The sequence below is a fragment of the Vipera ursinii genome, assembly GCF_947247035.1.
Source record: "Vipera ursinii genome assembly, chromosome: 8".
Taxonomy (NCBI): domain Eukaryota; kingdom Metazoa; phylum Chordata; class Lepidosauria; order Squamata; family Viperidae; genus Vipera; species Vipera ursinii.
Window position 1 is genome coordinate 15,990,123 of NC_139519.1, and position 23,166 is coordinate 16,013,288.

At 41.2% G+C, this 23,166-nt stretch overlaps 2 protein-coding genes across 3 annotated transcripts in view; one reads left to right on the forward strand and one right to left on the reverse strand.

The window, feature by feature from the left end:
* The window catches only part of DBNL (drebrin like), a 30,398-nt gene extending 21,519 nt beyond the window's left edge, over positions 1 to 8,879 (reverse strand). For both annotated transcript variants that reach the window (XM_083368657.1, XM_083368656.1), the window contains exons 1-4: positions 8,655 to 8,879; positions 6,671 to 6,726; positions 2,888 to 3,000; positions 362 to 436 (exon numbers count right to left, since the gene is read on the reverse strand). In XM_083368657.1, the coding sequence (XP_083224783.1) occupies positions 362 to 436; positions 2,888 to 3,000; positions 6,671 to 6,726; positions 8,655 to 8,737 (327 nt within the window). In that variant the 5' untranslated portion in view covers positions 8,738 to 8,879. The remainder of the gene's footprint in view (positions 1 to 361; positions 437 to 2,887; positions 3,001 to 6,670; positions 6,727 to 8,654) is intronic.
* The window catches only part of TCF7L1 (transcription factor 7 like 1), a 77,101-nt gene continuing 62,756 nt past the window's right edge, over positions 8,822 to 23,166 (forward strand). The window contains exons 1-2 of the mRNA XM_083368653.1: positions 8,822 to 9,004; positions 17,949 to 17,988. Coding sequence (XP_083224779.1) covers positions 17,968 to 17,988 — 21 coding nt within the window. The 5' untranslated portion in view covers positions 8,822 to 9,004; positions 17,949 to 17,967. The remainder of the gene's footprint in view (positions 9,005 to 17,948; positions 17,989 to 23,166) is intronic.

Consider the following 23,166-nt stretch of genomic DNA (forward strand, 5'->3'; position numbering starts at 1 on the left):
AATTGTACAACTTTCCATCCTCCATTCCAGGGTATCCAGAAAACAAAATTTTAACTAGTTGCCTTAAAACAGGGGTCTTCAAACCTGGCCCTTTTATGACTTGTGGATTTCAACTCCCAGAATTCCTCAACTAGGCACATGTGCCTAGCTGAGGAATTCTGGGAGTTGAAGTACACAAGTCATAAAAGGGCCAGGTTTGAAGACCCCTGGCTTAAAACTTCCTGTCTCTTGGGGTAATATTATTACAGGTGTGTTTCTCTCTCTCTCTCTCTCTTTCTCTTTCTGTGTGTGTGTGTGTGTCTGTGTGCTTTTGAAAAAACTCCTGTAGATGAGAGAGAATAAAACTCAAGATAAATAATACCTTCAAAAAGTTTACGACTGAAGTGACGTGGTTGGCGCAGGCTCCTTTTCTCACATCGTTAACGCCTTCCCCAAACTGCCAAAAGAAAAACACAGAGAGAATTTAAACTGGGGGACTCAGTCCTTTGGGAGAAGGGCGGTATATAAATATTATTAAATAAATAAATAAATATCATCCTTCATACAAGTGGTGACAGGGAAGGAAATGCCGTACACAACTCTCAGAATAAGAGAGTTCTTCAGTTAAGCCCTTGTAAGACAAAGCCAAGTTCTGGTTTCCAAATTTAGGTTAGGAAAAATGGGAGGAAAAGAGTATTCCAGATTCTATTAAAAGACCGCCGTTTTTAAAAACAGAACACAAACAATGATCTCAAAAAATGACACTCCCATGAACAAAATACTCCCAGAACACCCTTTTGATGCGTACTCTGTGTGTGTGTGTGTGTACTGTTTGAAACAGAGGATGGTGTGTGATATTCCAAATATGCCATAGCCCTGAAAGAAAGTAGTCCATTGTTCCATATTGCACACATTGTGAAATGTACAAATCACCCCTGGAACACTTTAACTCACATGTTTCTCAATTGTGTCAACTTGAAGATGGGGGGACACCCAGAATTCCCCAGTCAGCATGACTGGAGGTAGAATTCTGGGAACTGAAGTCCCCACATCTTCAAGATTGCCAAGAAACATAACTTTCATTAATCCATTCCCATGAGCTGTGGTGTCGCAGTGGTTAGAATGCAGTATTGCAGGCTGATTTTCCTGACTGCCAACTGCCAGCAGTTTGAGTCTCACGGGCTCAAGGTCGACTCAGCCTTCTATCCTTCCGAGGTCAGTAAAAGGACAACCCAGATTGTTGGGGACAATGTGTGGACTCTGTAAACTGCTTAGAGAGAGCTATAAAGCACTGTGAAGCGGCCTATAAGTCTACGTGCTGTTGCTATTTCAGGAGAAAGCTAAAATGCCTTGGAGTTGGACATACTGGTTAATGATTGCAATAAAGGCGGGTTTGATCCGATTCAACTCATATTGCTGAAGCCTTTCCCAACTTTTTGGTTTACAACTCCCCAAATTTTCAGGCACCACAGTTAATGGCTAGGAAGGAGGACAGTTATCATTCAACACAAGTAAAGTCTACACAATAGATTGAGAAGCCTGTTCCAAAAGAGGCCTATTCATTTCAGCTTACAACTAAACGACGATGTTTCCTTAACTTCATTTCGCTTTAAGCCGAATCTCTCGCTGCAAAACCTAATTAACGCTTCTGCAATATTACGGACATCAACCCATTTATTACAACATTTGCTTTCACCGGCCCCACTTCCCTTTGCACACTTGATGAACTAAGCTGTGATATGTGAAATCTTGTGTAACAATCTATTAATGATTAACATGCCACAGATTTACAGGTTTTGTCATTAAAGAACAAAAGGTATCCAAAGTGTATGTCACCTTTGCTACATAGTCCTTGACTTACTCCCACAAATGATCCCCAAATTTGTCCCTTAGCGAGATAGTTAAATGAATTTTGCCCCATTTTACAACCTTTCTTGCCACCGTTAAGTGAATCACTGCAGTTGTTTCGTTAGTAATCTGGTTAAGTGAATCTGGCTTCCCCATTGACTTTGCTTGCCTGAAGGTGATCATGTGACCCTGGGACACAGCAGCGGTCATAAATATGAGTCGGTTGCCCAGCATCTGCATTTTGATCACCTGATGCCACAATGGTCATAAGTGTAAAAATATGGTCATAAGTCACTTTTTCCAGGGCTGTTTTAAGTTCAGATGGTCACTAAACGAACTGTTGTAAGTCAAGGATTACCTGTATTTCATTCTTAAGTCTTGCCCTCTCCATTTATTTCATGGGATTTTGATGCCACCTGTCCCCAAGGCGACTTTGGGGTTAGCGATGCTGAACATTCCCCCTGCTGAGATTGATCCACATTCTGACAACTTCTGCCCTATATTTAGCTAGCACATTTTCCTTCTGGCCAGTTTATCAAATGTTTACTCTTTCTCAAACAGTCCAGCCCTGGGTTTAAGGGAGCTTTAGAGCTTTTACTTGGCAGTGTGAAATGCATGTTTATCTTTTAAAAAGATACTGTATTTAGGAATGTGCGCAATGAGTGCAAACATTAAAATACTTGACTTGAGCTTTGCTGAGAGAATTAAGTTCGGTGTGTGTGTGTGTGTGTGTGTGTATGTTTTAGTAGTTAAATGGCATAAACATTCCAGGCATTATGTTCAATGCAGCCTAAATATAATTCACTTCATCTTAAGTCCAACATTATGCTTGCACTAAGCCATAATGCGATTTCCATGGTTTTGGCTTACCATGATATGTGAACCAAAGTACTGTTTATTAACCATGGCTTATGTGTTATTTCCAACTTGTTTTTATATCCTAAATGTTTAAACAGTGTCAGTTTACCTTGAAATTTGTTTATTTATATGGCAAGAAGGACAACATTTTCTAGAAATAACTTCCAACTTTTATGATTGAATGGAATTTCATTGTACATACCCAGTTAATGAGCACGTATTTCGGCAAACCAGAGTTGGGGTCTTTCACTCGGCAGAAAGCATACATTACTTTCCCACTATTGAGTTCGTCCACCATCTCCTCCAGACCACCATCTGTATATCATTATTTGAGAATGAGAGCTCAACGTTAAAGCAAATCCACATGAAGAATCACCTACAAACAATATACAGAATATGCTGATCTAAGACCAGAAAAGAACTCTAGAAATTCTAGCCAGCCAACGCCTGAAGGGACCAGATGCTCAGTCTTGCTACAGAAAAAACCCTCTGTCCTGGTTTATTTGTTATCCCACCCTGACTGTTCTTTGGAAGGACGGATCTGAAGCTGAAGTTCAAACACTTCTGCCACCTAATGAGAAGAGAGGATTTATTGGGAAAGACCCTGAGGCTGAGAAAGATTGAAGGCAAAAGGAGAAGGGGACGGCAGAGAATGAGATGGTTAGATAGCGTCACTGGCACAATGAACAGGAATTTGAGTAAACTCTGGGAGACAGTGGAGGAAGCTGGGTCTGGCATGCTGTGGTCCATGGGGTTGTGAGGAGTTGGACATTCTGAGTTTGTTGTTAGTTACTTTTTTAAAAGTTACAAGTGCCATTGTAACTTTAATGGTTGCTAAACCAATGGTTCTAAGTTGAGGACAACCTGTAGGCTAGATTGTTACAGAGGACAAATACTATCTGCCTTGAGTTTCTATTAGGCTAATAAATTGTGATTGTTGATATTGAAAGAATAAGCACAGAATTGCAGAACTAACTGAAGGAAGACACAGCTCCTAGGCATGAACAGAACTAGTGGACAATCAATTAAATATGAGCTAGCAGTGTGCAGCAGCAGCCAAAAAAGCCAATCCAATCCTAAATTGCATTGACAGTAAGATTGAATCAAGATCACAGGAGGTACTAGTATCACTCTGTAAAGCCTGAGTAAGCCCACATCTAGAATACTGCATCCAGTTTTGGTCACCATCCTATAAAATTCACGTTGAGACTCTAGAAGGAGTAAAGAGCAACAAAGATGATTAGGGGCCTGGAGATTAAAATCTATGAAGAAGGGTTACAAGAACTGGGCATGGCTAGTCTAGTGAAGAGAAAGACCAGGGGTGTCATGATTGCAGTGTTCCAGTATTTGAGGGACTGTCACAGAGAGTAGGGGGACAACCCAGAGAGGGACAACAGAGAGGAGGGGGACAGCCCAGACAAGGAACTATGGATGGAAAGTCACCAAGGAGAGTTATTTAACCTAGAAATAAGGAGAAATTTTCTGACAGTGAGAACAATCAAAGGAATAGCTTGCCTTCAGAAGTTGTGGGAGCTTCATCACTGGAGGCTTTTAAAAAGAGACTGGACAGACACTTGTCAGAAATGGTATAGGGGTCTCCTGCTTGAGCAGGGGGTTGGACTAGATGACCTACAAAGTCATTTCCAATTCTGTTATTCTAAGTCCAAGTTTAGTGAAGGAGGCTCAATATCCATAAAATACTACTTAATAAGCATAAGACGACATTTACGGTGCCAAAAATACTTTGGAAACCCATTAGGTAACAGAAGGTCATCATTATAGTTTTAAGATCCAGAATATATACAGTAGAAGGATGTCCTTGAGAAGTTTCAAGCATCTACTGAGCTGCAATCTTAAAACAACAGCCAGTGAATCACTTCCACATCTGAAGTCTCATTCCCTGCCAACACAATCTCTTAATCTTTGATGTTTCCTCCATTAAACCATCCTATTCTGTGTCCACGTTGTAATTACCATTTTTCTTTTCTCTTCTTCTTCATAGTCATCATTATTCAGTCAATTTAATTGTCTCAAAAAGTAGCCATTTCAAATGTGAAACAAAAAAAAGGCAACTGTGGATTATTTTTTTCAATGTTAATTTTTCCACTGAAAAACCACTAAATACCGAGCTATGTCTGCTACTTCCCTTTTTTTAAAAAAAAAAGAACTGAAGGAGTTTCTAGATGAGATACACTTTGCAAGAGTTCTCTTTTCTTATTGCATTTTTACTAAAATTTCCATAAAAGGGATCTTTATGGCACTATGTTATTATGTGCTATGTAGGTATAGGGCAGGAGTAGGCAACCTCGGCTCTTTTATGACTCATGGACTTCAACTCCCAGAATTCCTGAGTCAGCATAGCTGACTCAGGAATTCTGGGAATTGAAGTCCATGAGTCATAAAAGAGCCGAGGTTGCCTACCCCTGGTATAGGGTATAATTCCTGTCCTTGTGACTTTTATACAGCATTCTCTTTAAAAAAGCAGATTAAAAGAGACGTTGCCTCAAAGGTAACCATTTTAAAACTGAATTTGAACTTCCTTGAAATTTGTCCTTCGGCAAATTTGTGTGTACTCTGCAAATTAGAAGCCAATCAAAAACCTCCTCACTGCTAATTTTTCTAACCAACATTCCACCATGGCAAAGTAATAGATATAGATAGATGGATGGATGGATGGATAGATGGATGGATGGATAGGCAGGCAGGCAGATGATAGATATGATAGGTAGATAGATAGGGCTTCAAAGTGAATTGATGGATATATATATTCAGACATTCCATCAATTCACTTTGAAGCCCTGACTTATGTCTGTAATGGAACTTGCCAAGTATGGTCATAAGTCATGATGGTCATAAAATAGGTCATCCATATTACCGACCCAATTTTATTACCTTTTTTGCAGCAATTGTTAAGCGAATGTCATGGCTGTTAAGCGAACCATTTTTTTGTTATGGGCTGGTTTTGCTAAAAACTGGAAATGCAGGTTCTCAGCAAAAACAATGTGAACATGGTCACACGAAGTGGGAAGTTGCAAATGGCCGGAAATGCAGGTCAGGTGCCGAGCATCCAAAATGCAATCATGTGCACTGGGGTGGGTGGGGGTAAGGCAGCCATCAGAACTTAGGAACCGGGTCACAAGTACCCCCAAAGAGATCAGGCGTAACTTCAAATAACTGCTAAGTGACATGTGGAACACCTGTAGAATTCATGGCGTCTGATTCTAGTTTGGTAGCCAATTCAGATATAACTAACCTGTTATGTATCATTCTGTGCATTTTATGCCAATAGCCATAAGTGTGGAGGAAGAAAAAAAAATCAGAAAGACATAGGCTTTGCACATTTACTCAATGCCTGCAATTATAGTGACAAAAATACAATGACTAATGAAAGACAAGAATATATTTTTGTAAAGGCAACAGGCTACAGTCATTCCATCCACTAAAAATTTCCTAACGTAGCATGCCAAAACAAGTATATTTAATAAGCAGTTCAAGTTGCTAAAACTGCCATTTTTTATACAGCTGTTTAATGTACAAACTGGCACTCCGGCTGCTAATTAGCATTTTCCCTTGCAATTTTATTTTTATAACCTCCACACAGATTTGTAATATGTTTAATGTATAATATATTGTTCCTTTCCACTGGAAAACAGGAGTACACACCCACTACATCTCCTACAATCTATTTCCTAGGACCGGTCGGGAGACTTCCCAGAATCTATACGTATAAACAAGCAGAAATAAATGAATGTGTCGCCATCACACCAAAGAACCAGGCTCTAGAGAAATGCCACAGGCGCCCTACAAAAACCATGGGACCAGCTGCGTTTGGATCCAAAAGCCGTAATCAAGCAGTCTCTCCTTTAGAACTTAAGGACAGACAAAAACTAGAAAACAGACTTCTTGAGCCAAAAATCCGAAGCAAACTTTTCAGACCACAGAAAAGTTTGTTTCTTTAAAGAATGCTTTGCAAAAATTCACTTACCTCCAGTCCCTGCCACTCTGAGGTCATTGCTGTTTCCCTCGTATGTAAACAGAGCCCTGAAAACAAAGAAGCAAAATGAAATGATTTGTTATGTTACTCACTGGAGACTGAGCATAACCTTTCAGATTCAGAATATTGTTGACCTGATGCTTCAGTGATTGGATTCTTACATCACACTAAGCCTAGATTTGATTGTGATTTGTTCAAACCGTTATGTTATTCTCCAACTTTTAACTCGACTTTTTTCTTGTTTTTATATGATTACATGCCTCTTTCTTTGAAACAATAACAAAGGGGGTGTGTTTACAGTTTTACAGATATTACCAGTTATTTTTAAAATGACTTAACATGCATAAAATGACTTTAAAATGACAGTTGTAAGGTCCATCCAGACTCCTTCCACTGAATACAACTCTGAAACCTTCACTTTTTTTTCCCAAACATATTGCCAGGGCTCTATTTTTTCTGCATATAATTTTATTAAACCTTTTCAAAGGCAAAATAATAACTATCATAAGGTAAGGGGAAAAAAAGAAATCAAAGAGAAAGCTGAACGTGCAAGCCAGCAAGAAAGAAGAGAAAGAGAAAAAGAAAGGAAAAAGATACAAAGAAGTGCTTTCCAATTTTTACAGCAATTACTGTATAAGTACAATTATAAATTTTAAGTTTTTCTCTACAACAAGGTTCTCTTCTTTCTAGAATTTATCCTGGCTGACAATCAAAACTGTAAGTCATAAATTGTCTGTTTTCTGCAAAAGCCCATTAAGGCACTTCTAGCCAGCGTTCCCATTATCATCGCTTGATCTCCACCAATCTAGGCCACTCCTTAAAAGTAATGCCCTCTCCCCAACCTTACCAGAGGGGGGGCTGAGTTCACATAATAAACGAAACACAGGTTAACAAAAGGCAATTGTTTTCCCTCCCACAAGGTGCTAGGAGGTCTCGAACAAACCATGTAATGATTTAACCGGATAGCTAGCTGGCTTACACCAGCGTTTCCCAACCTTAGGAACTTGAAGATGCGTGGACTTCTACTCCCAGAATTCCCCAGCCAGCATAGCTGGCTGGGGAATTCTGGGAGTTGAAGTCCACGCATCTTCAAGTTCCTAAGGTTGGGAAACGCTGGCTTACCCAACGTGCAAGACCACGAGGGGTTCTTCACAACTGACTCAATCTCCAATTGCTGGCCTCCGTGTTAAGCAAAACGAGCGTTGGGGTCTTACAGAGAACATCTGAAAAGGGGCAGCTTTGGGGCAGCCTCCTGTCCAAGTGAGGTCCTGCTGGGAGGCCGGCCCTGCCCAGAGTCATTCCCCAAAGGCCTCCCGCCACCAGTCCCCCCAGTTGCCCCATGCCCAGCTCCTCCACTCCCGGCCTCTGCCCAGCCTTCCTGCCCCACCAACTTCTCCCGTCTCCATTGCGCCACCGCGGCTCGGCCGCTTCCTCTTCGCCCCACGGCAGCACACCGAGTCCGTGCTGAGCTTTCGGGGAGGGGTGGGGGGAAAAGCAGGCACGCTGCAACGCCTCCCTCCCCCCTTACACACACACACATCACAACTCATCCTCCTGGCCCCGGGGTCGGCAACCTCGGCTCTTTTATGACTCGTGGACTTCAACTCCCAGAATTCCTGAGCCAGCATAGCTGGCTCAGGAATTCTGGGAGTTGAAGTCCACGAGTCATAAAAGAGCCGAGGTTGCCGACCCCTGGCTTCCTGGGACGCCCCAAGCGCGCCTCCGACTCCCTCACGGCGCGCGGGGCCTCTTTCCCCGCGAATTGCCCCCTCGTGCCGGAGGGCTGCCCTCGGCCCGCTCTATCCCTCCGGAGGGGCCGAAGCCCTGGCTGCATCGCCATCTCTCCCCCTACCCACACCCCGTTCTCTGCCCCGCGCGCTCTCCCCCAAACCCGCCGCCGGACCTTTCCAAGCCAGCCTTCCCCTCGCCTGCCCAAGTTGCGCCCGGAGCCAGCTCCGCCGGCGCAGCCCCTCACCAGTCCGTCGGGCTCCCGGAGGCCACGACCCGGCCGTAGGCCTCCTGCAGCGCCGGCCCGTTCCGGCTCAGGTTGAGCGCCATGGACGAGCCGCACCACCACCGTCGCGCCCTCCCTTTGCGCACAGCCGCGCGGTAAGGCAGGCTCGGCCGGCGGCTTCCGGCTCCGCCCGGCTTGGCGCTGCTGCTGCGGCGGCGGCGGCGGCGGCGCTGCAGCGAGGAGGGGGCGCCCGAGACGCCGCGGACCCGCAGCTCCTGCTCCAGGCGCGCCCCCGCCGGGGAGGACTGGCGCGCAGCCGGCTCGGCCCGGGGAAGGAGAGCGCGCGTGGCTGCCCGGGGCCGAAGCTTGGGGTGAGCTCTCCTAAGGCGGCGGGAGGAAACGGGGGGGGGGGGGCGCCCGTTGCTCTGGCGTGCAGGTAAGGTTGGGGTTCGTTCCCACGCAGTGCGGCTAGTTCTCCGGTTACATTTCGGGACCGTTCAAAGTTGCAAGGGCGCTGAGAAAAAAGTGATCGGTGACCGTTTTTCCACGCTTACCACTTTGCAGCGTGCCCGTGGCCACCTGATCAAAATTCAGAGGCTTGGCAACTGACTCATTTAGGACGGTTGCAGTGTTCCTGGCTCATTTTAATTTTATTTTTTTTTATTTTTTTAATTTTAATCCCATTTATATCCCGCCGGCTTACAATCTAAGCACAAATCAAATGTGCTTAGCAATAGCCTTCATTCTATGTATATGCCTGCTTATTAGGGTTTTTGCCCCCCCCCAAGCGGCATTATTACAAAGTCAGCTTAATTGCCCCCAACAATCTGGGTCCTCATTTTACCTACCTGGGAAGGATGGAAGGCTGAGTCAACCTTGAGCCTGGTGGGACTCGAACCTGCACTAATTGCAGGCAGCTGGTGTTACTTAAGGAGGCATCAGCCCACTGCTCCACCAAGGCTCCTTTTTTACAACCTTCTGACCAGCAAAGTCAATGGGGAAGCCAAATTCACTTAACGACTGTGGCGAGAAAAGACATAAAATGAGGCAAAGCTCACTTAACAACTCTTGCTTACCGACAGAAATTTGGGGCTCAGTTTGTGGTCGTAAAGTTGAGGACTACTTGTACTCTCTGATTGGGCTTCATACGTGCATATACCCAACATTTCAATGGGTAAATTTGAGTTTATTTCCCCGTATCTGGGCGCCAGAAAAACTGAGCGCCAAGAGATGGCAGGAAAGAGATAGTAAACATTTTTACTTTTAAATCATGGATCATGCAATAATTGCAGTCCAAAGATTTTATTTTACCCGTGTGAATATTGAGGTTGGTTAATAAATCTTGGTCAAGCAAGTCAAGGCTTAACCCATGGTGCAAACTGGTAAATAATAGTTATCTAGTGACCTTGGATTCAAGTGCAAAATCAAGTTTTATTGTGCTTGTTTGTTTCAAATACTTTATTTTTTGTTTTTAAAATACTCCCTTGAAAAAAATACTTGGAAGTTTGCAAGGCAAGGAAGAACTGGATCCAGCATTTTCTCTCCGGCAGGATAAAGCTTTGAGACATTTTAGGTAAATAATTGGTTAAGGCCATAATAAAACATGTAAGCTATCAAAACGGCTGCTGGTCTGTTTGCTGTACTAACTGATGATTATATGTGCAGCTCAGATTACAAATGAAGCCCAAAAGGGTTGGCATAAGTTTCTAAATAAATTGGGGGGGGAGGTCAATTCTGCGTTGTGGAATAATTATGATGATTATTTTTTAAAAAATATTCTTGTTTGCTGCATTAATTTGGGTTTAAGCGCCTATTGATGGCTATACAGTACAACTGCCAGGCGTCAAAACTAGATAACGTCTAGATGGGAATAAAGAGAGCCTATGGCGCTGTACTTTTGAGTTTTCCCAGCCCAGTTCTGCTGCCCAATTATACAGATAATCCTTGATTTATAACCTGTCATTTAATGGCCACTCTAAGGCACTGAAAAAAGTTACTTACAATTGGTCCTCACACTTACAACTGTTGCAGCATCCCCGTGGTCACGTGATCAGAATCCAGGCACTTGGCAACTGGCATCTATTTCCACAGTCGCATCATCCCAGGGTCATGTGATCACCATTTGTGGCTTTCCCCGCTGGCTTCCAACAAGCAAAGCAAATGGGGGAAACTGGGTTTGCTTAATCACGGCATGTTTCACTTAACAGCCACTGTAATTCGTTTAACCACAAAGAAAGTAGTAAAATCAGGTGCAACTTGCTTAACGGCTGTCTTATTTAACAATGGAAATTCTGACCCCATTTATGATTGTAACTCGAGGACTACCTGTGGAAACATTTTGTCAAATTATCCTGCATTGTGACGTGTGGCTAAATCAGATATGATGCATGAAAATCCCAAGGTAAAAAGAGTAGAGAATCCTAGCTTTGCAAGTGACATGAACCCAATACACTGATTACAGATCAGGTGACTTATCCAAAGGCTGGTGAATTCTGGGAATTGAAGTCCACAGGTCTTAAAGTGGCCAAGGTTGGGGACTCCTGCTCTGTGCTCCTCTCTGCATTCAGGATGTCTGAGTCTCCACAAGGTGGCACAATTGCTCCTCTTGCTTCTCCCCCACAAGTGAAAATAGCAGATTTAAGTGTGGCTGTACAATATTTACTTTAGTCACTGTGGTGAAGCTGAGAACCTTGGAGTGACCACTGTCAGAGTTGAGGTTACCTACCATGTTTTCTAGTTTAAAAAAAGATTCTTTCAGCCAGCAAATTATAAGTGGGAGGAAAAAGGACAGACTTCAACTCAGACTGAGAGGGGCCAGCCAAATAGTTTGGACCAGGGTCACGGAAGGCAGAATCCTTTGGACCAACACAATCTCCATCACAGTGACAGGCTGAGCCAGATGCATTAGCCTCCCATAAACCAAAGATGCAACACCCCCCCCCCCCCATGAGCCTATTCCAAGTAAAAGGATGGCCTCTTAAGGAAAGAATGGAGCATGGGAAGAATGATTTGGGAACATTGTTTTCACACTGTGTTAAGCCACTGAACGGTGCTTCATTTAATACAGGAACCCAGACACTTGCTGTTTGTAAGGGGTGATTTATGTGCTAGAGCAATGCATGAACCTCACCGAGTTTAAAATTTATGGCTTAGCGAGTGCCGTGTTAGTGGTGTGAAACATTTTGTTGTGTTGCGTTGCTGATGCATTCTTCCTATTCTTTCCTTCTCAGCTACAGGAAAGACGGGACTCTTGTAAGATGCTAAGCAGTGATGGGCTTGGCTTGGCTTGGGGTTAGGACATGTGAGGCCAGCTACTGTGGTCTGCAAACCACAATTTGTTCCTTGGTGGATCCCATTGTGGTTTATTTAATAAACTGCTGTTAAGCAATTCGTAGCGCAAAGTGTAAAATGAACTGCAGCCTGATACACTTTCTACTGCCACTGCAAAATGTTAAAACAGTAGTAAATTTCTAGTTCCAGAATTAGCATGATCTGAAAACACAGCTGGTCAAACTTAACAGTACAGTACCCTTGTAATTTCACTTTTGCGTTCAGTTTGAGCCAAATGCATGCATTTCCATAGGCTAGAGGGAATAACCTTGACTGTAAACTTTCATTTAATCCTTTTCATTCTTAACGCTATCAGCTTCTGCCTTTTGGAAAATCTACGTAACTTTTCCTGGATTAACTGCAATGCTATAATACATGTTTTACAAAACAAAATGAAGGACTTTATCTGTAGATAAAGACCCACAACAGTGTTTTAGCTTTACCAATAGTGGGCAAAACAATACTTAATTCATTAAAAAATAGGTGTTGGATTGATATTACTAAAGGCAGATAAAAAAATAATTCCTGTACAGATAACTCTACCATTTTATACATAGGTTAATGGCCTTTGAAACAAAACTCTGAGAATGTTCATTCCATGTGTTTCCCTTTAAATCTTGTCCATCAATCTCTTCAGTAATAGGGAGATCATAAAATGATTGCATGTTTCTACAGAATAATCCCTGGAGTTCTTTAGTGGGGAAAGAAATATTTAATAAACCACTAGGTTCCCAGTACTGTATAAATATGTCTTAAGAGAAGAAAACAAGAGAAGATAATCTGAAGTACAGGAATCCTCAATTTATGACTGGCTACTTAGTGGCCATTTGAAGTTACAACAGATCTCCCTGAGGGTACTTATGATGCAGATTCAAAGTCCAACAACTGCCCACCCACTGTCATGTGATTCCACTTTGGGCACTCTGCAGCTGGGCAACACTGATAACTGGTCACGTGACCACGTTTTACAATGTTTTTCCTGAAAACTAGCACTTCCTTCCAGTTTTCAGCAAAACCAGCTCATAGCAAACCATTAGTTCATTTAATGACCATAGCATTCACTTAACAATCACTGCAAAAAGTCATACAATCAGGTCAGTCATATGGATGATCTGCTTTATGATCATCATGAGTTACTACCATGATGGGCAGGCTTCATTATGGTTGTCACCTGTATGAGAAATGGTTCTGTGGTACAAATGAAGATCAAAAACAGACTTTCTCTTATAGACGCTTCTGTATCTAGCTATCTCTAAATGACTCTAGTTTGAGTAGTCCTCCACTTTGAAAAAATCCTTGCATATTCATCTGGGGAACATGCATGAGAATGTTGTTATTCCTTAGCAACACATTCTCACAGTTCTCCAGGGCTGGCCGAGCCCCTATAGGCTTCCTAATAGGTTGTCCACCTGTGAGAATCCTCTCTGGAAAAAGGTAAATTTCCCTTTGAAAAATTTCCCACTAAGGAAAATATGTCAACAGTATTTCTAGCAGTTCACTTGATTTAGAAATGCAATTAGTTGGTGTCTGGACAAAGTTCACAAAATAGAAGTCAAATCCAAAACAACCAGCATAAAAGAACAAAGAGAGAGAGAGAGAGACAAGACAGAAAAAAGATTGAGAATGTGAATTATAGTTTTCATTGTACTGGTATAAATATAATTGGTACATGACTGATTACAAGGGTCAAGTGCACGGTCAGATTTGGAAGGACTAGATAGGAACTTTCAAATGTATGAAGTGAGCAAGAAAGCAAGCTCACATATCACACTAAAACCATGTTTTGGTTAACTATGGTGTATTGAATAACTCACCGCTGGCAGGGTTACTACAACACTGAACAACCATATTACATCGTACTGTGATATGTGACTTAATTTTATTATGGAAAAATATCCAATAAAATGACCATCTGTAGTTCTCCAAGGATTCAGACTGGAATCTTTCCAAACCATGCCTGAAGCTGTTAAGAAGATTGGACCTGGAATTTCTGTATGTCAGATATGTACTCTGCTCTAACACTTATCCTTTTCTGTTAGTAATGCGAAACAGGAACTTAAGAGTTCCCTATCAAAGACTGGAGAATTGTTGCTAGTAATTGAGGCCAGCATTTGAATGGTACACCGAGGTATGGAATCCTCCAAAATAGGCATGATCAGATTCAAGAAAAAGGTGGAATCAGGAAAAAAAATAACTAATGTAATTTAAATCAAATTAAAATCGAATCAGCTGAACATAGTTATATCTATTCACCTTGCATTCCATCTGTTGCATTACATATTACGATAGAGTGGCACGTTTTAGAGGTTTCCTGGGGAATTCCATCCAAGGAACTGGGATTATCTTCTGGTTTTCTAATGCCCCAGATTAAAAGAATGATCTTGGCGGTATCAGGCATGCTGGAAAAGTTGTGGAAATAGGAACTTTAAAAAGCAATCCTATTAGTTCTCAATGATTTTCAAAATTACATAATGTGGATCTTTCTCCAGCCATAGAGGCCAGATCCGAAAGAATCCTACAGTTATATTTGTAAGAAGCATTCTGAGAACAGGCTGAAAAACAGCTTTTATCTGTGGGCTGTTAGGCTTTTGAATGAGATATAATCTCTGTGAATTTATGCAGAATTGACTTGGGAGGCCAGTGTGTGGTGTAGTTGGTTCACATGGTGTGGTAGGATGGAGGGTTTGTTGTCACTGTGTGTTGGGAGGAGGGAGCACGGGGGGGGGGGAAGGCTCAGCGAATCTCAATGTACCGTACACATGTTGTACTTTGACAATAAAGGTTTATTTATTTATTTAAGTCATGTTGCATTCTACACCCAACATCCTTGATTAGATCTTGGGACCTATGTGCCCAGAATGCTTGGTTACCCATGCAGCCTACCTGCAAAGAGGATGGCAAATGGAAGATTCTGTAATTCCGTCAGTTCATTGAAACTATTCCTGGAAAGAATGGAAATATGGATGTAATTGCACAACTCCAGAACTCTTGAGTTCCTTGCTTCTAACCCCACCCCTCACCCACCTCTGCACTTCTTATCTGGGTAATTATAGACCTCCTGACCAACACAATGGCTGCCATACAAGGCATCTTTTACACCCTGCTCACTTGAGATGCTAAGATGGTGTGATAGTGAGAGAGCGCCCATCTGGACTGAAATTTACAAATGGCCAAGGTTTTTGTTGTTTGGGGAAAGTCTCCAGCTTCTCCTAAATGCCAGACAAATTTGCTGCAAAGGCTATGTTAAAACACATTCTTCTAGCTGACAAAAGAGTTTTGAAAAGATTCACATTCCTAATGCTTTGCCTTCTCATAGCATGGGGGACAATTAATCTGTCCCATAAAAGTAGCTAGCTGGAGCTATTTATCTCACCTACATTTGTTAAGAACGTTTGCTAATTTATATTACTTATGATGCATTAATCATGACTTCAGGGATGCAATTCACATATGCTAAGCCATAGTTTGCTTAACTGTGGTTTGCCTGTTTACATTAGGTCTTAAAAATAATTTACAAGCCACAATGGCTGGATTCATTCACGTTAAGTGAAAACCTCAATATTTATTTTATTTATTTATTATATTAAATAACATTCATTTTCCCCTTCTCAGCTACCGGTCCATTTTTAGAACTCTTGGCTTTCCTGATAAGAACAAAGTACAAACAAGATACAGTTTTTTTATTATTCATATTTTTCTATAGACAGTTTCGTATTTCAAATCAAGTCAGACTACTATTGTGACTACACAAATAGTTTCTTTCTGCTGCTCTACAACCTACACAAATAAACACAGTTTTGTTCCAGAAAAGAATATGGATGTTTTAAGCAATAAAGTAAACATCTGTAACCATGTATATGCCCAGCCAAGGGGTTGATTTGCATCTGCTTTCTGCTGCCTCATAACTTAAATACCTGAGATGTTATTTGCAGGAAGGATGACTCAGGGAGCCTTGAAATTGACCTTGGAGCTGTACCAAATGTGACAATGGTGTGATATGACTTCAAAAGGTGAACCATTACGTATCTCAGTTGTCTGCCCAACAAGCCAAGCTATATTTGACAACAGATTGAACCATGAAGTAGCCATCCGTACTTCAACAGGCTATATGCATCCCAACCTAAATAGGTATTTAATTGCTGAATATATGTGCAAGATCAGAAAATGAGATCAATTGAACAAGCTAGTAAATGTTGGCGGGCTCACGACTCACTTTCCCCATTATCAAAAACTGCCATGTTACTATATATTCATAATACTATGTACAGTACATTTTCTTATTTTTAGGCATATATATTAGCTCGTGCAGTTTATTCAAGTAAGTGTCTTCTTCTAGTGTCACATGTCCACCCTATTCTATAAGGCATTATAGTTTTAGCAACTTTACAACAGAAGTCTATAAGAAGATGCCTTATGCTGCATTCACAGATTGCGTATACCAAACAATGATTTGTTAAATTTTGGCTTTGGCTTAGTTAAAAGTATAGCTTAGTGTAATGTCTGAACACAGCTTGTATGATGCTATATATCCTGGAGGTCAGCACCAGGGAAAGGAGAAGAACAAGGTGTTAGTCATCTAGACCAGTCTTTTGATAGAAAGGCAAGATCCAAATTGAAATAACAATAACAGGAAAGCCGCATCGGTACATTATAACCCAGTTTCTTTATTAAGGACTTGAGTGTTTTGAGATAAAAGGTAAAGGTAAAGGTTCCCCCCACACATGTGTGCTAGTCGTTTCCGACTCTAGGGGCCGGTGCTCATCTCCGTTTCAAAGCCGAAGAGCCAGTGCTTGTCCGAGGACGTCTCTGTGGTCATGTGGCCGGCATGACTAGATGCCAAAGGCGCACGGAACGCTGTTACCTTCCCACCGTAGTGGTCCCTATTTTTCTACTTGCATTTTTACGTGCTTTCGAACTGCTAGGTGGGCAGAAGCTGGGACGAGTAACAGGCGCTCACTCTGTTACGCGGCACTCGGAATTCGACCCGCCAAACTGCCGACCTTCTGATCGACAGGCTCAGCATCCTAACCCACTGAGCCACCGCACCCCTTGATTTGAGATACTTGTTAGCAATTCAATAGTTTCTTAATAAGTAGTGCTTCAAGAGTCTCATAGGCTGTCAGGCGTATCATGCCAGCCATATTATTTGGGATGCCTTTAACAGAGATGCCAAATATTGACCTTGAGACCTTTGAAATGGAAGATATGCAAGTTGCTACTGATTTCCTCATTAGGGCATGGTGACTGAAAGTCCAAGAAAACAGCTGTACATATTGAGTTCATTTTATATCCCTTTGTAATGGAATCTTTAGAATATTACAGCTTCCCCCAACCTAATGCCCTCCAGATATTTTGAGCCAACAATTCCTGCAATTTTGAGAGCTGTAATCCCATCAGGGAATACCAGATAGGGAGAAATTGACATAACCAAAGACTTTTTATAAACATCTGCCTGTTCTTTAGTTCATCGGGACTTAGATGACATAATTCTATTTACTACTGCTATATAAATCAAGGAAAATGTATGGTCCTACGAATGTTAGATGATTCCTCAATATTGGCCACCAACCTGATAGATGAGATTCAACAAAATCTGATGATGTGTTGATCTACTTGATACATCGAGTCATTATGGGACTTACAGTATTTATGGCTTTGCATGTAGAATTAACCCATTCTTTATGCTTAAATAAATATTAAATAAATAGTTATAGCTTAGCATAAAATGTAAACCCAACTACTTGTGATTTATGCTGCAACCATGGCTACCAACCTTATTCTTAGTGCAAATTGTGAACACACCTTGTGTTTGTATGTGTGTACTATTGAAGAGAAGGGTTTAGGAATTCAGTGAAGAATTGTGCCTGAATAAATTTATTAAATGTTTGGGCAATTGGTATCTGATAATCCCTTTGTCCAAAGACAATATTATTTGAAAGTACGTTGAAATCATACATGATCAATATGATTTTTTTTCTTTTAAAGATCACACAATTTAAGAAGAATGAACAAAAAGTATAAGCAGGTAAAACTGTATTTGCAGGCAAACAAATTTTCATGCATTGCTATCACTGGACTCTGCAGTCCTCTCTTAACAGGAACTGCTCGCTACCTTTCCTCATGACCTCATGCTAAGGTTCTTCATTAGTAGAAAAATATCTGTGACTCCAGACTGAATCATTACTGCCTGAAGAAGAGAGAAGCACATTCAGCTGATCAATGGAGGAATCAAAATATTTTAACAGCGCAGGAACAAGGCTCTAATATTCCTATTTTCCAGAAGAGGCCCAAGGTCAGATTTAATGAGTTCCATTGAGCTCCCAATTTGTCAATCAAAAATAGCTCCCGATATTCACTTTCAACAACATACACCTTTATTGTTTCTTCCTTTCGTGGATTCGGCTTTTGGATACGAAAAAATGGGGAGATAAAAAGCTGCTAAAATGTTCTTCTGTCCCCATTGTTCCTAAATTACAAAAAAGAGTTTGTGGTCTGGTATGGAACAGCTTCTTCTTTAGCTAGTCAGATACATTGGGAGTGGGATTGTAAGGCTTGTTTTCTCTAAGGGATTCCATCTAGGCCTAAAGGAGACTCCCATATCTGTCACAATAGTAGTAGTATTAGACCTCTAATCCTTGCTCTGTACAGTTAGGATTCGGCATTCTTGTCTGCCCTCGTTCTCCTGAGATCAAGGACAGTGCAGGATCCAGCGTTTGTTGGAACAAGGGAACAGATAAAATTCCTCAGTAACAGGAATGGACTCTCTTCCCAGATAAAATAAATCAGGCAACAGGAATGGACTTTTTTTCCCATGTAAAATTTGTCAAGCAGGAAGGCTACCTGTTCTGCTTTACAGAGGACAGTCCTATTTGAAGGCATCCCATTTGAAGGATGTCTAGCCCAGGGGTAGGCAACCTTGGCTCTTTTATGACTCATGGACTTCAATTCCCAGAATTCCTGAGCCAGCCATGCTGGCTCAGGAATTCTGGGAGTTGAAGTCCATGAGTCATAAAAGAGCCAAGGTTGCCTACCCCTGGTCTAGCCTAAATCAGGCTCAAACTTAAATAACCTTGAGGAGGACAGCTAAATTTGGGGTTGGAGAAACCACCTGAGAATACACTGGATGGCTCTCCAGGAAAACAAGCAAATGGATCACTAAACAAATGAACCGAATTTTCATTCAGCACACAAATGACCAGACTCAACTTATCCTATTTTGGACACATTATGCAATGACCTAGCTCTCTGGAGAAAGATCTAATGCTGGGAAAGGTGGAAGGAAAGAGGAGGACAAACAAATAACAAGGTGAATTGATGCAGCAGTGATGGGTGACTGCTGGAAGGCCTAAACGGCCAGTTAGGGATAAGTTGTTATGAAGAAAAACCTACCTAGGGTTTTTTTTTCGTTTTCCAACCAAGTACAGCTAATCCTCAAGTTACGACCACAATTTATGTTGCTAAGCGAAACATTTTCAAGTGAGTTTTGCCCCATTTTACAACTTTTCTTGCCACAGTTGTTAAGTGGATCACTGCAGTTGTTAAGTTAGTAACACGGTTGTTAAGTGAATCAGGCTTCCCCACTGACTTTGCTTGTCAGAAGGTCGCAAAAGGGGATCACGTGACCCCTGGGGCACTGCGGCCGTCATAAATATGAACCAGGTGCCAAGCATCTGAATTTTGATCCATGTGATCGTGGGGATGCTGCAAAGGTGGTAACTGTGAAAAACGGTCATATCACATTTTTAGTGGCGTTCTAACTTTGAACAGTCACTAAATGAACTGTTGTAAGTCAAGGATTACCTTTACATATGTTATGACATAATGGTTTGGGTTGAAGTCTGTTATTTGGAGGACTGCCAGGTTGCCCGGTGTTCATCAGACCGGGACCAAATCACGAGAACTGTAAATAGAACACAAAAATCATTGTTCGGCAGACTCTGTGTAGCTTCCCCAGAATTTTATTGCAATCATATAAAGGTGAAAGTGCGGGGGGGGGGGCACGAGGGGAGATTAAACTTAATTGCAAACCAATGTAATCAGACTGGAACTAAAAGTAACCATTATGGAATTAATTGAGTCATTTAACTGCATTTTGTTTTTCCCAAAACATGCTTAGTTCAAGAATTTTTTTTAAAAAAGGTGTGGCTGAAGAAAAAAGTTTACAAGTCAGGTTTACATTTTTCAAACATGTGAGGCCACTGACCACAATGGGTACAAGTGCTGGAAGGTTACTCTAGGGTGTTCAATATTCACTTCTCCTTTGATTTCCTATTTTCAAACTTTTTTTAAAAAAAAACACAGCCCAATATATGTGGCATGTAATTGCAGCACAGCTCAAGTGAATGTGACCAATGTTTTCTGTAACTGCTACATATCAAATAAAAAAGTCAAAAGCTATTACCTAAACCTCATCCAGTCACTAGGTTGTTGGGAACTAATTTATGTCTCTGTACAGTACAATTATTATTGGATCTAAATCCACCTTTTGTGTTGCACAGTTTTATTACCGTACATGCAGTGCACTTCACTTTGTTATGGCTTTGCCTCTTGCACATTCTTGTCCGCTCTGGCAATTATACTGCCAGAATTCCCTGGAGTTAGGCATGCCAATCCATCTGGAAAGTGCCAGCCTGAGCTGCAGCAAGGCTAACTGGAAGGAAATGGAACGAATGTTGGGACGTGTCTTCAGTCCAAAGAACTGGTATCACAGCTTGGCCACCCCATTTCGATCCATAAATAAATGGGCTACAAAAATCTAAATCACTGGATGGCATCAAGGAGATACAGAAAACTCTTTTAACTCTTTTCTGCCATCTAAAGGTTGTTCATATTTCGTAGCCCAGATCCAATAGCCTGGCCCTAGCCTAAGGACATGTAGAAACCAATCAATGGTGGTTGATTAAATAAACTATGCTTAAGCAAAGAGTGACTTGGGATGCCACTGAAGCATCTTTAAACATCCCAAAACTGTGAGTCGAATAAGTAGGAACGAGCTCTGTTACAGAAGTGACAGATTAAGAAATTATGCCACTGCAATTTGCCCAATATACAAATGAAGCTCATGGAAAAGATGAGAGAGGAATTCATGCATGCTGATAATGTTCATAAACAGAACTGAGATAGCTGCAAGGCCAGTGAAGAAAAGAGGGTAATTACATCAAGTTCCTCTAATGAAGGTCTGCACAATCACAACACCATTTGTTTGCAAGAAGCATGTGTCAGGGGAAAGTTAATCCCACACCAATATTCCAGATGTGGTTTAACTCTTTTGTTCTTAGCCTGATCCAAGGATAGCTGCTTACAGCCAGGGTAAATATTTGCCTTGCTACCCATGCTGAGCTCTTAGCAGCTGAATAGCTAGGTAGCGAGTGTAGGCCTGGATGGATGGATGGATATGGACAGATAGATATGGTAAGCTTGCTCAATCGAGTCCCCTCCCTATAACTTGGACTTCAACTTCCAGATTATGCTGGCTAGAAGCTGCCATCCAGCTCTTCTAGAGTGCCTCAGAAGCATGACACACCGTTTATAAAGCTTTACTTGATTCATGGCATAGAAAGAAGAATTTAGTCAGACTGGCTGGAAACTGCAGTTAGCATTCACACAATATCCCAGGTTTTGCTTGTCTGAGTTTTAAGGCGCAAACCCAGCCAGTACGCTTTATAACTTTTATAGCTTGCCTTAGAGTATTCTGCAGTTCCTTTACAGTTAAGCAAAATATGGGTTTGTGGGTTGTATGAACATACTCTAAGCTAGGACATCAGGGTAGGAAAGTCAACATATATGAGAGCAGAATCTATCTGTTAGGGTGTTGTGGTGGTTGCATGAACATATGTGTATATGCCTCAAATGAGATATAGCAGGAAAATAAAGCATTAAGCCTTTTGAAATACTCTTATTATTACTGAAGGAAAGTTACACTCCTATTTATTCAATAATTATAAAATCTATAATGCGCTAAAACTTCCTGGGCCAGAATAACATTTTCAATGTCATATAAAAAAAGTAAAAAAATATTCATGAAAAATCATCTCATCTTCATATACTGCTAAAACAAAAGTATATAATTCCACACATAATTATTTAGAAGTAAGATTCACTGATCAAATTGTAGCCAAGTCTGAGTTTACATATTAGGTTACATTACAGTACAGTTCATTCAGGATTGGCTATTGACATCTGAACTCTGTTCATAGTTTGCAAACTATGGTGTATTAGTGTAATCTTTAACCTAGATATCTATGGTTTATTCAATCATGGCTAAAATAAACCATAGCTTAGCTCAGTGTGAATGAAGCTAGCCAAAGCAATACAAATTCTAAAACGAGAATAAAAATTCTTCTCTTTTGCCCTGCCTTGATTTTTCTCAATTTTCTTCCCTGTTGTCTTTCATATGCCAAACAGTACAAAATAAGTACTGATCTGTTAACTTATATCTTACAAAGTATAAACCATAGTGGTGGCAATTTCTTTATTTTTCTTCATATTTTTCAACTGCCTATCTCTCTTGGATTGTATCAGAAGCTATGTTCTTCCCAAATTCTTAAACCACTGCGTTGCTGATTTTTACTGTTAATCCTATTGCTTAACAGTATCATTTTATCTCCTGCTTTTATTCTTTTTGTTGACTTTTTTGACCTACCTGTGCTAATAATAATAATCCACAACATGAAGGCTTTCCTCTAGCACCAGATGAGCAAAAATACAGGGTAGATGGTTGCACTCTGACTCCTACCCAAAGATAAAACAAAGATAAAACATGTCACATCGTGTATATACAAGCCATGATATATCACACTGCGTAGTAATTCTTTCCAGCTCAATTAAGACTCTTTTACAAAATTAATTAAGGCATCAGGTAAGAACAAGTCAGCTGGTTGCAGGCACCACAGCTTTTACTTTGCAGCATGAAATGTAAGTAATCCTCAACTTACAACCATTCATTTAGCAACCAAGCGTTTTAAGTTACAATCGTATTTAAGACCAGCCCTGGCACTTACAACTGCCGCAGCGTCCCGGGGTCATGTGATTGCCACTTGCGACCTTCCCAGCCAGTTTCCAACAAGCAGAGTCAACAGCAGAAGTTAGATTCATTTAACGACCATGTGATTCACACAATTGCAGTGATTCACCTAGCAACTGTGGAAAAAGTAAAGTCATAAAATCGGACACGACTCACTTAAATCTGCTTGCTTATACGAAA